The sequence below is a fragment of the Clavelina lepadiformis genome, chromosome 4 (genome assembly GCF_947623445.1).
Source record: "Clavelina lepadiformis chromosome 4, kaClaLepa1.1, whole genome shotgun sequence".
Taxonomy (NCBI): domain Eukaryota; kingdom Metazoa; phylum Chordata; class Ascidiacea; order Aplousobranchia; family Clavelinidae; genus Clavelina; species Clavelina lepadiformis.
Window position 1 is genome coordinate 16,426,825 of NC_135243.1, and position 12,150 is coordinate 16,438,974.

The 12,150-nt window shown below is 35.2% G+C and overlaps 1 protein-coding gene across 2 annotated transcripts; it reads right to left on the bottom strand.

The window, feature by feature from the left end:
- Window positions 1-4,006: 4,006 nt before the first annotated feature.
- LOC143452617 (PSME3-interacting protein-like) lies at window positions 4,007-8,064 on the bottom strand. 2 transcript variants are annotated; one of them, XM_076953658.1, is made up of 7 exons: window positions 7,902-8,064; window positions 7,360-7,458; window positions 6,098-6,220; window positions 5,723-5,870; window positions 5,373-5,440; window positions 4,951-5,182; window positions 4,007-4,558 (listed from the first exon to the last, which is right to left on the bottom strand). In XM_076953658.1, the coding sequence occupies exons 1-6, from the start codon at window positions 7,993-7,995 to the stop codon at window positions 4,998-5,000; spliced, it is 717 nt and encodes a 238-aa protein (XP_076809773.1). In that variant the 5' UTR covers window positions 7,996-8,064; the 3' UTR covers window positions 4,007-4,558; window positions 4,951-4,997. The 2 variants fall into 2 exon arrangements, with proteins under 2 accessions (XP_076809773.1, XP_076809772.1); XM_076953657.1 differs by lacking the exon at window positions 4,007-4,558 and having other exon boundaries at window positions 4,739-5,182.
- Window positions 8,065-12,150: the final 4,086 nt, after the last annotated feature.

Here is a 12,150-nt window from a genome sequence, read left to right on the forward strand (position 1 = left end):
AAGAAAGAAGAGGTAGCTTTGGCAGTAACGCACTGTTTAATGTTTAACTGTGCTATCAGAAAGATAAGAATTAGTCAAACAAAATGTGATTTATTTTTTTAAATAGTGCTGATAAGGCAAAAATTGTCTCACGTAAATAGTTTTTCACATAAAAAATATCGTAGCCTTTTGACCTCCAAAACTTGTAGAAACTAAGAAAAAATTGCCGTGTTTCTTGTCAGATAAGATCTGGGATTTTCTTGTTGTGATACCATTGTGATTGTGTATATACTGTAGTTTTGCAATTTGTAGTATAGCCTACTATTGCTAACGTTATGTGATGTTTCGTTACAGCAACAAACAAAGGTTGCACATCACACTCACATCAAGCTCACATGCGTCATGCTGTAATGTGTCATGTCGTTTTTTATGTTTGCCATCAGCAGGGTAACACAGGGCATGCGTAAACTGTACGACCAGACACTGGATCAAACATCGGTTCTGGTTGCTTTCTGCGTCAGTAATCAGTATATATTTGGGTTCCTGTTTTCAAAAAACAGCTCAGAAAACATGTTGTTCAAATAGCTTCAACGTATCTTTGTCAACCTTTGTTCATTTGATCTTTAAACATATTTTCTTGAAACACACTTGTACAGAAAAGTATGTATGTCAGATTCATATTTGAAAAAAAACACTGAAAAAAAAGCAGTGAGGAAAACCCATATACTCGTCATTGTCTTGAACGCCCAGTTGTTTTATCTTTTATACATATAGAGGAAAAGAATACGGGGACTCAGTACGGTTTTTAATCCTTAACACGGCGTGCAAAAGTTAATCAACTCCAAATGGTAACCAATTGTTGTTCGTGACATTGTCAAGGTATAGGCTATAAATATATAATAAGGTACCTGTACCGAATAAGGCCCACCTAACACTTTTTTGAAAATAACTCAAGAACCATAAATGAGAATAGACTGAAAAATCGTATTCTATTAGTGAGGGTATATGACTACAACATATTAAAACCACAATACCTGACAACCCCCCAAAAAATTTTTATAAAGAAATTAAAAATTCCAAAAAATGGGCCTTATTAGGAGCATAGGCTCCTAATAAGGCCCACCAATTTTGTGAGTATTTTGATTCAAAACATAGTAATAGACAACATATAACATTATTAGAAATTTCACATTTTAAGTTGTACAAACATTTAAAAAGATTCCACTAGGCGCATCAAAGTAACTGCAACAATTTGCCAACTGATGACTGGAACCACTCTTGAAGTCTGGACATCAATTAGCCAAGCATCTTGTATGGGCCTTATTAGGCGCATGTGGCATCCACGAAAAAAATGTCACATTTTTATCATCAGAAAAATTTTAGCAAAAAAAAGTGCATTATCCTTTTCAATACTAAGTTGGTTGTTACATGAAAACTTCAGCCGGCTGACAACAGTTCATTTAACCGGCCAAATTCTCACTTACTTTTTTTCTAAATTAACAAAACCAACTTAACTGCAAATATCAAATTTTTGTTGTGCTCTAGCGAATCGGTTGATCACGTGACAAGGATGAAATCTGGTAAACCATCATGAATTTATATTAGTTTTTATGTAGGGACAAAATCTTTCATTTATTTGCACGGGTTTGCGAAATATGAGCAATGGGCCTTATTAGGGACCGGGCCTTATTCGGTACAGGTACCTTATATATACATATATAGAATTGCCGGGCATATTGATTGGGGATCACGTCAATTGACCGTGAACAAATTCACCGGCGACAATTGGTCGTGGTCAACTGACCGGCAACAAATTGGCCGGCGACACAAATCAACCGCTACGCATTTTGTTTTTATTTTTTACGCAAATTAGCATTGTTGTTTATTCAAATTATATGATTTAAGTGATAATATGATTTAAGGTCAGTTGGTTCTAGGTAAATTTACGTCACGGTCAGTTGTCCCCCGGTCAGTTGTCCCCGGTGAGTTTGTTCGCGGTCAATTTCCCACGGTTAATTGTCGTGGAACCTATTGATTGTATGAATGAGCTTGTTTTTATAATGTAATACGTAGGCTGAAACGGGTGCATGAACGCATTTCTAATTGCATATTTCGGCAGTTCGCTCAATTTGGCACTTTTCGTAAACCCATGCATACGGTACCTTTTTGATCAATGGTAATATTTTGTCAGAACTGGAAGGTTCAAACTTGAACGTACTTAACACTTAAGTTGTTGTATTGTATTTCCACATTCTGGAAAGAGTTCGGTTAACCGGGCTTGAGCGGTGAAGAATCATCGGCGAGTTAAATCGTGCAAAGATTTCACAGTTTTCTTAGTCCGTGGATATATATTTTCCCGCCACTATGTTAATACAAAAATACTACATCTAACAACAAACGCCTGCCATCACCTTAATTAAGTGGTATCAAGCATTCACTAGCACAGGAAGTAAATGTAGAGCCAGTAGCGGAGAGTGACGCCTACAATTATGCAAAGTCATGTGCCACCCAAAGGCGCAACAGACTGTACAACAAACCGTTGTAAGCATAAAGGCTTTTATTCAGTGATCCTAGGTTCCGAATCTCGGCAAAATTACCTAAAAATATATCTATCGGGAAATGCATGCCAATGCAAACCAAGTTTAGTGACAAGGTCTCAGGTGGTGACGAATCATCGCTAAAGTAAAAACGATTTTTCTTAGTGACATAAAAAACAACATATGAGGTGACACTCTTTAATTTTAAATTTGATTCTTCTGCCACTTCTTCATTCTTTTTAGTGACGTTAGTTAAAAATTCAAACTACTCAAACCCTTGGATGATTAGACAGATCTTGTCAACTGACTTGACAATAAAAATGCAGTAATTTTAAGCTAATTTGCAAAAGAAATGGAGTTTTCTAAATTCAGTTTTAATCTAATTGCGGATTTTGCTGAAATGCTGGCTAGTACAAAATAATTGATATAATGGCTTTTTTCAGCGAGTGATACGAATAGTGTATATCTTACAGAAGAAAAGCGAAGGAGCTACAAATTGTACACAGCAAAAGACGTATATTGAAGTACGAATGAATTTACCTTGCCTCGAATTAATGTAATCCTAGGTCAGATTTTTGTACTTTTTCTGTTTTTCGCGAACTCGGTAATTCAAATTTGGGTAAACCACGTAGCTTTCATTTAAAGTTCAACCTTAGAATGCTGAAAAACTCTAGTTGCCTAAATCTTCCTAGGAGGTGTCAATGACCTAAAACTAAGATCTCTATATGATTTTGTTGGACGTTCTACGTCGGGTTTTAAAAACATGTTAACATCATTCAAAAGGCGGCAAGGTTGGTGTTGTTTTCTAGCCAGGGAATTACCCTAGCAGTTAGCGTGCTTCAATGTCCCAGGTCGCGTGCAGAATTAGATTAAAATTACTATGGTTTTTTTAGACCATACATGTTAAACCCGGCCCGCTTTAAAATAAATCTGGGCCTGCAATGTTATTTTATACATTGAACTATTTCCGGCCCGCGAGATCAGTATAACTTACATTTTTGAAACAAGATTATAACAAATCGCACAATACAGCAGCACAGCAGTTGCCCCATCATATGATAGAATAAAATGATTTATTCTAACGCTTGTAATCTGGTCTGCTTTTTTCTTAATTGTTTGTTAATTCTTTAATGCTTTTGCAAGGAGATGAATGAAACATAATGATGTAAGAAAAGAATAATCAAAAATAGCCCAGTCAAAAATCGTGAAAAACATCAACAATTTGGTGTTGTTTCGCTGCCTGTTCCAATTGTCAGGAACCGTTCAATCAAGTTTTATCCTTACGGCCCGCGGCGTAAAATAAGTTTGACCCTTGGTGCCATTGAGTTTGACACTCCTGTTTTAGACCAAAAATTTTAGTGTTTATTTTGCGCCTCTGTTAAAAAAGTTTGAATCATAGTTTTTTGATGGCATTTTACGGAATAGTAGTCCAAAGCATACTAAATTACTAACTACGTTATTAACTTGTAAATTTTCAACACTCAATACACAACTATTTCAGATATTTACTGCAAATCGCTTTTACATATTTTCAAGATAAAAGACTGGAACCAGTTACTGGATTCGGTTCAACACCGCCACTCAAAAGTCTTCAGCTTCGGACCAGGACAGGTTACCTTTCAGCACTACCATCTATTTGACAGCATTGGCTCTTGCCTAGGATGGGGTTTCTTTTCCCATCCACTGATGTACAGCACTGAAGCAATTTTCATTCATCAGTTACTTGAACACAACACCTGCTCGTCTGCTTAATTTTCGCTTTTTCAACTTAGTTTAATGGACTTAACTAATTATAGGTTTAGTGGCCGTGCTAGTTGTTATCAGCTAATATCGACGTTATTTCAGTTGAGTACGTATTAAGCCTTTTCAGCTTTGTCACTTTTTCCTGTTCATTTGGCGGGTGTTAGTAACAACTGGCTTGATTTTTCGTCCCCACCGCGCTTTTGGCGATAAATAAAATGATTGATTGATTGAATTGACATGCAAAACTTCAGAGAACCCAATGTAGGATTTTTCGAGCTATCGGTCTTCTAGTAAATTCACTGTATAATAAAACAAACAAAGATTTTATGGCACTTTTTGATGTTTGGTGCCTCCTTAACACACTTCATAATTTTTGAAAAGCCTTGTGCATTAATGAATCACTTTTTCTAGTCATGTACTGACCTCAGAGGCAACATTAGAAGATTACCTAATCTTATAAAGGAAAATATACACCAAAGTAAAGAAAAATGGTGAATTATGTGAAACTACGTGTGAAATTATTTGAAATTACAGACATTGGTCTAAAATGAAGCTGTTCAATTGAAGCACAGACGATCACTGGTCGCATTTTGTCTGATACTTATGTCACTATTACAACGTGACTAAAACAAATTGAAGACTCCTCCAACACCACTTCCATTTCTGTGCACTGCATGTACCTTAAGCGTACCTTGTGTGCTAGGATCAATTTGAAATTTGCCAACTGCAATTCAGAGACTATGAACTGGAACTTGAGTCACACAAATCCACTAATGAACTGTCACTGTCACCACTGTCTTCGTATCCACTGATACCAGGAAGAATACCAATGCACTTTTGTGCTGGTGGATATACGATGACTTGGTTGCTGGTAACAGCATTTTTATCAACTTCAGTCTTGTTTTTCTTTGTAGCAACAACTCCTAAAAGAACATTAATGTGTCAGGCATCAAATGTTTGATTTGTAAGTAACAACTACGTAGATGTTTTTTATATTCTCAGTTTCGTTGGTGATAATTTGTTTTTTTATTACGATTGTTTTTATTACTAGTTAAGTAAATTTATGCATTTTCCTTTTTTCATACTTCCATAATTTGTTAACATTATTTGAACCTGTATCAAGCTCCATGTGTTTGGGTGCATTTGGCTCATCAGTTTGCTTATCCGCTGCTCCTGTATTGCTGTTTTGAAAATTTTTTAAATACAAAAAGATCTCCATACCAGTTTTAACTTTCTAAGGCCAGATTAATAAGATTCATTTCGGAAAAATATCCGAAACAAATGAAATACATTGCATAAGTTAAATATGAATTTGTATAGTTCACTCACATTTTCTACTGTACCACAGAAACACTATTGATTTTTTACTTGTCTTTTCAATTGTTTTTAAAATATTCACACTTAATACTAACATTATTTTAATACACTAAAACAAATATTTCGTCAACACGATGCATGCTAACCTTTTACGCTTAACTGCCATCTTCAAAATATTTTTCTGCCTAGTGTCTTTTTTCTCAATTGCAGAATGTTTGCAATCAGCTCCTTCTTTCTTAGAAGCAAGGCTTATCGTACTGGGTTTATCATTCAGCTCACGGGTAGCAATAGCTTTGTTTAAAAATGGTCAAGGATTTAATTACAAGAATCTGAAACAGCTACTTTTTAAAACAAAAACAGTTATCAGTTTTTACAACTTGCTTCAACACAACACTTTCAACTAAATTATAATTAAATTTTATATAAAATATAATCACAATTTTTCAAATATCCAAGTTTTTAGTAGATTTTCAAGGTAATATGTTAAATGTTTTTATTGCTGCCTTGTACACAAAAGGATATTTTGAAATCTGCAATTTCTTTATTCACATCTTCGTTTCTTTGCTTTTCCATTTTTGCAAGGTGGCTAGCAACATTATCCAAAAAACTTGCTTCATCTTGATCAATTCCACGAAACTGATTCTCTGGTGACATTCAACATAATAGATTTCCAAGTTTAAGCAATAATAAATGTCTTTTTGTCACAGCATGCTACTATTTTATGATTATATTAAATAATAAACGGAAATTTTGCATGATTTTTACAACTTTTCCGCATTAATTCAGGTGGTCATTGCACCTAGAGTTTTTTGTCCTAACTTCCATGAAAATTTCGTATATTACTTATAGCATTTCTTGACATTTCACAAGAATGTAACAATTAACAAGGTTAAAATTGATATTCAATTTAGTAAAGTAAGTACTGACTGATGCTGACAAGTTACTATTTTTGCATGGAGAAAAATTACATTGAGTGCTCATTTCTAGGAAATACAGAGAGCTTATGCAACACAATGAAGGTCCAGAAGGTTCGAGAGGTTGCTAACATGCTCAAGATGTGACCTTGCCATGTGAAAGTTAAGTGGGCCATTCTCTATGTTTAATCATTTTCGTTATGTAGTATTATGTTAGAGCTTACGCTTATCTTTGCCACCAACCAAACATAAAAAACATCAAACAAATTTTCAGTTAACTATGCATATTCACAATCTGAGCACAAATATTTTCTCCAACAGTGATAAACAAAGTTTTATACAAATCACATTGAAGCTACAATATGTATTGCTGTAATGCAGCGGTTAAAAAAGAAGATTGGACAGAAAAAGGAAAAATAAAAAAACAACAGGCACCCTCTTGTGCCTAGTAAACGTTCAGAACGAGTGGGTGAAAGTGGTGGCAATATGTACAATTTAGGTCACAGTCTGCGGGTGTGTGATGCCTTTTAAAAATCGCTATGCTATTGCTATTGTGTGATATTGATAAACATTTTTCTTGCATCTCAGGTCTGTTTCTTGCGCCTTTGTTGTCTCAAATTCAATGCTCACGAAAACTTCTAGTAGCAAAAATTTTGAGAAATAGTAAAGCAGCATTACTGGTAAAAGCAGGTGGTAGGGTAACCAAATCATATATAACAGAAAACGCACAGTGCACGCTATGTATGCAATGCAACATTGCATACCCTGAAATTGTACAGGTTCTACATTCCAAGCGAAAGTAAGCAAACTTGGTTTAACACATTTTCAGCAAAAATAAATAACCATTACAAGTCAAATACAAATCTTACTAAATTTCAATTTTTCCTCAAATTCCTCTTGCTTTTTGTCTTTTTGTTCTTGCAGTCGATCATACAATGATCTAGGATCATATTCCTCCTCTGGAACATCTGCTCAAAAAAGCATTATTGCAAACAGAATATGATATGTCACAAACCACAGACATACACGCTTTCATCATGTGAGAAACAATTAGAAGCAGAAGTTAAATGCTGAGTTTCACCACTAAGTGAAACACAGTAACTTTTGCACAAACACTGGATCTACACTTCACAGCGGACATGTATATAACTAAGTAACAAGCAATCACGGGGTTGACAGTATTGCTTAAAGCTTAAATAAATCTTTAAATTACAACCAGAGTTAGCTTGTATGACATTAAAAACATAAATATACTTCGCCTAGACTTGGGCATCTTTAGTCTTATTTAAATAGAATGTTCTATTTACATATATGCAGCCTATATCCCATATAAACAAGTCTTTCAAACTATCTTTGCAGTCAGCGCTACCAAAAGTACTCGAAATGCACCATGAAAACATTGCCAAACTACCTATTGGGTCATCAGCCTTTCTGACTTTTTCCCATTCTTCCTGTCTTTTTTTACGCTGCTCATCAAGTTGATTTTCACTTATAAAACGATTCATGGCTATGTTACAAAACTGAACACAGAGATTATAATATGCTAGTGCACCTTGATTGCAAATAAAAAACACAATAAATATTTCTTTACAGACTTTAACAAGGCAACTAGACCTAAAAAAATTTTGCAATTATATTGTTGCAAAGCTGCAAAAGCAGAAAGCTTACGAAAGCATAGGCTACCATGAAAGTTAACCTTAAAGCCTAAAGGAGCTATGTAGAATGTTTTTGGTTTTATTAATGACAAGATTTTCTTCCAACCTTGACGTATACTTTCTTCTCAACAACATGTTGGTTGATTGAAATGGAAAGTGCGGCAGTTTGACAAGAAATTGTGCGTGCAAAGACACAAATTTTGGCTTGATCTGGTCGCTTAAATTTGTGCTCAAACAACCACCTTTTCCTTGTTTATTTGTCATAAATTGGTGTGTAGATAAAAAAGTTTGGTGTGCACATTGATAAACCTCTTGCATATTAGAGCCATACTTCCCACTTTGGCGGGTAGTCAGTTCACCTCCAAATTAGAATAATATTGAAAAAGAAGTGTTCTTCTCACTATACACAACAGACGAGGAAAAGTTGTGCACAGAACCAAGTTGCCGTTATAATTGAAGTGAAAACTAATCTATTAGCCTGCCCTACAGGCTATACAAAAAGCTTGCATTGTAACTAGCACAGAGAGAGATCATTGGTGCCTCTTGATCAATGTTGCTGAATCACAATACAGTGACCGGCAGATTTTTGCTGATGTGTTTATCACTCTCATTTTAGACAGGGAAAAGAAAGTTCAGGTTGGAACCTTGCTACTGATTACCATCTTTTTTGTCCAAATTGATTTTTGATTTAGTCTAATTTAGTCAAACACCAAACATTGTGGTGCACAACATAGGTCTAGCTATCATCGCAATTGTAAACACGATTAAGTATGTTGGTAAGCCTACGTAGCAACATAACGTGCATGATCGCAAATTCACAAATAACGGTGCACACTTTGTGTTGCTTATACTGGTTCACATCAGTTTTAGAAAACTAGGCTGTTTGGTATAAAAAAAACTTATATTTCATACTGGCGTTAGCTTGCACTTGCAATTTTTTATGAGAACACGACGTGAAAGCTGAAACTGATATTTACGCCAGTAGCATAATGATAGGCTATTTGCTTCTTCGCCACGCTGGAGTATCATAAACTTTTCATACAGGGCTTAAGGCCCGGTTGGAAAGTGCGGCAGTTTTCGACGAAACATCGTACGTACAAAGACGTAAATTTAGGCGTGATGGCGTGCGTAAAGGCTAGGCTTAAACAACATTAAACAAGGAATCGTAAAATAAACTATAACTTACGACCAAAAATTTTGTTTTGATAGCTTATTGTTGTTGTAAGTTATAACCTAAACCTTTTGTTGCTTTGGGTGTCCTATACGTCAGCAATTTAACGTCAAGAAAACAAAAATGATAAGGGAACAAAATTTTGGGTATACTATACAAGTGAACAACCACATTATGCCTTTGTATACTAGACCTATCTACTTAAATTGTGACGTCATCTGGTTGTGCCCTTGTATGCAAGACCCAAAATTTTTTCCCTTAGACTAGTGGTAGGTGTAGAGAAATCTACAAAAATGTGTTAGTTCAGTTCCGAACTCGATTGGGATTTCCCAAAGTAGGAGACGCTGCATAATTTTGTAATGTGAAAACCTTGTACTATAAAATCTTTGCGTCGGGTTTACGTGAGCTTGATGACTGGCTTTAGGGAGGACGTAATTTAAACAAATATCTTATTACTAGGGCGGTTATTTTTTGACTTGTCAAAAAAAGTCAAAAATTTGTCAAATTTACAGCGTTAGGTTAAAATTTGTCAAAATTGTTTAAAAAGTCAAACTTTTTTACCAAGTCAAATTTGTTTACAAACAGCATTGTATTGGTGTCATAGAGGTTGCACTGTAGGTGAACTTGTCATTTTACATTGTGCACCTTGTAACCTACTTTATACTGTTGTAAATGGCCCATTGTCTACTTATTGTGAATCAGTTCTTGCTTCGGTTTTGTTTTAGATACATCATGTATCTTTAGTTTAGAGTATTTAGACAAATGTATGGAACAGTTTTTGTTGAGTTTTAGTTGCAGTTTTTTGGCAGTGATTTGTAATTAGCTTATTTTCCTTTTCAGAATAGACTAGGTCTGAGTTCAGATTTTTGCCCCTCTTTACTACAATAAATTTTAACTTTTTGTTTACTGGGACTCGGCATTAAAGTTTCAGTTAAGTTAAACGCAAAAAAAAATTAAAAAAGTTTCTCCTAGAATGCGGAAGAAATGACGACTCTCTTTAGAAGATTGATGAATTTATTTTTAAATAGAAGGCTTGGAAACATGAGTTTTTGTTCCGCATCATTTGCTCCCATGCCGTGTTTCCATTTTTAAATAGCGGTTATTGACATTGTGCTTTTTATGTCTTGTGTTAGTAGACTATCGCAGCGTGGTCCAACTTCTTTTCATCGCGGGCCAAAATCAGAAAATTTTTCTATCTTGCGGGCCAATGTTTTTAAATTAGAACTGAAGAAATGTAAAATTAGAACTGAAGAACAATATGACATTGATATTAGAACTGAAAGTAGAATAGTTCAAAATTTAGCTATTAAATGCTGATCAATGTGACATCTGCGGTCGAGGTTCTTCCTCGACAATAGCGATTATCAAAGGTGACTATCAGTTCGCGGGCCAAAAAATCGGTGCTCGCGGGCCAACTTTGGCCCGCGGGCCTGCAGTTGGACCACGCTGGACTATCGGATCCACCTTACTTTTAAATTTTTTTTATTTGTAACGAATGTAGCCTACAAACCTATTTCAATTCATTAACATCTTGGTAAATCTTTATAAGGTAATTTTCTACATATTTGTAAATGAATTGGTACAATTGATTTTACAAAAAGTTAAGCCGGATTTTACTGTAACGATTATGTTTATCATGAAATTGTCTAGAATCAAAAACTGGAAAATTTAGCGTCATCTTTAAAGAAAAAAGCACGTTATTAGTGTTATAGATTATACAAAACGGAAGAAAAGCCGTATCCTGTTTGAATTTTTTACCTAGGAAAATATTTCAAGTATGTTATTGGTTAAGTGTGTTTTTAAGTGAAGTTTAGCAATAGAAATGTTTTCTGTCCAAATTCCAGAAACTTTACGGAGGTAAGTGCCCTATTTGCCTTAAACTATGACCTAGAAAGAACGTCTTTGGCGTTGTTTTGAGTCAAGTTCCAACTACCGTATTTGTCAAAACGGTGCGGCAACACGGCAATCTGAGCTTGCGACGTTGGCGCTTTGCTTGCTCTGCTTTTTGGAAGCTGGCAATGCTGAATTGCGCACAGAGGCTTGTACACATAAGCACATATTAGGGAGAACCGGTATGGTGTGGTGCTGGCGGAAAATTTCTGTTACATTTCATAAGTCTTTCAAAGCAATAGCTAGGCCTAAGTAAAGGCAGTGTCTACTTCACCAACTGCTGGTTACGTAATTTAAAAATAGCTAGTTCGGTAAATGGCGAGCCGGTTACGCAAATAGTATTTTCTTCCTTAGGTAAACGACGGCCGGTTAAGTAGACACTTTTTTACCAGCCGCCGTTTATTGAAGTAGGAAAATACGCAAACGGTTATAGGCTAGACCCTTTTCGAGTTACTGATTGTGTAGCAAAATTTATTCAATCGGCTGTCTTAGCCTACTTAATGGAAAACCCACTGGACCCACTTTGATTCGTTTTTAAATTACAAGCGTTCTGGGCATTGGATTGTAATGATTTCGTTTAGATAAGTATAATATGAATTCCTTTACACAATAAAGAAAGAATTTTAAAAATATGTTTCCTAATTGTTACACAGCGCTTTAAATCATATATGCACTGGACTTGTCAATAAAAAAAAGATTTACTTGGTTGACAATTTCCATTTCTAAGTATAAGACATCGTAAAAACCTTAGCAACCTAGAAATAAGGCACCCGTAACTAGGAAAGGGTTTGGCAGGATAGCCTGTGAATTAAAATGTATGCTAATTTTCAGCTCAAAACGACGTAAGTTACTAATTTTTCCAAAGTTTATATTAATTATAAACTATTCCCCTCTGACCCAAACCCTCACTTCTCATGATTAAATTACTGAGCTAGACTGCGAAT

Bases quoted from the DNA above. Each gene is read 5' to 3' on its own strand.
- LOC143452617 (XM_076953658.1), bottom strand. From the start codon at position 7,995: ATGAATCGTTTTATAAGTGAAAATCAACTTGATGAGCAGCGTAAAAAA. The intron at 6,221-7,359 runs GTAAGATTTGTA...GAATGTCACCAG, and splicing joins TGAGGAAAAATTGAAATTTA to AGAATCAGTTTCGTGGAATT. The intron at 5,441-5,722 runs GTTAGCATGCAT...TTTTCAAAACAG, and splicing joins ATGGCAGTTAAGCGTAAAAG to CAATACAGGAGCAGCGGATA.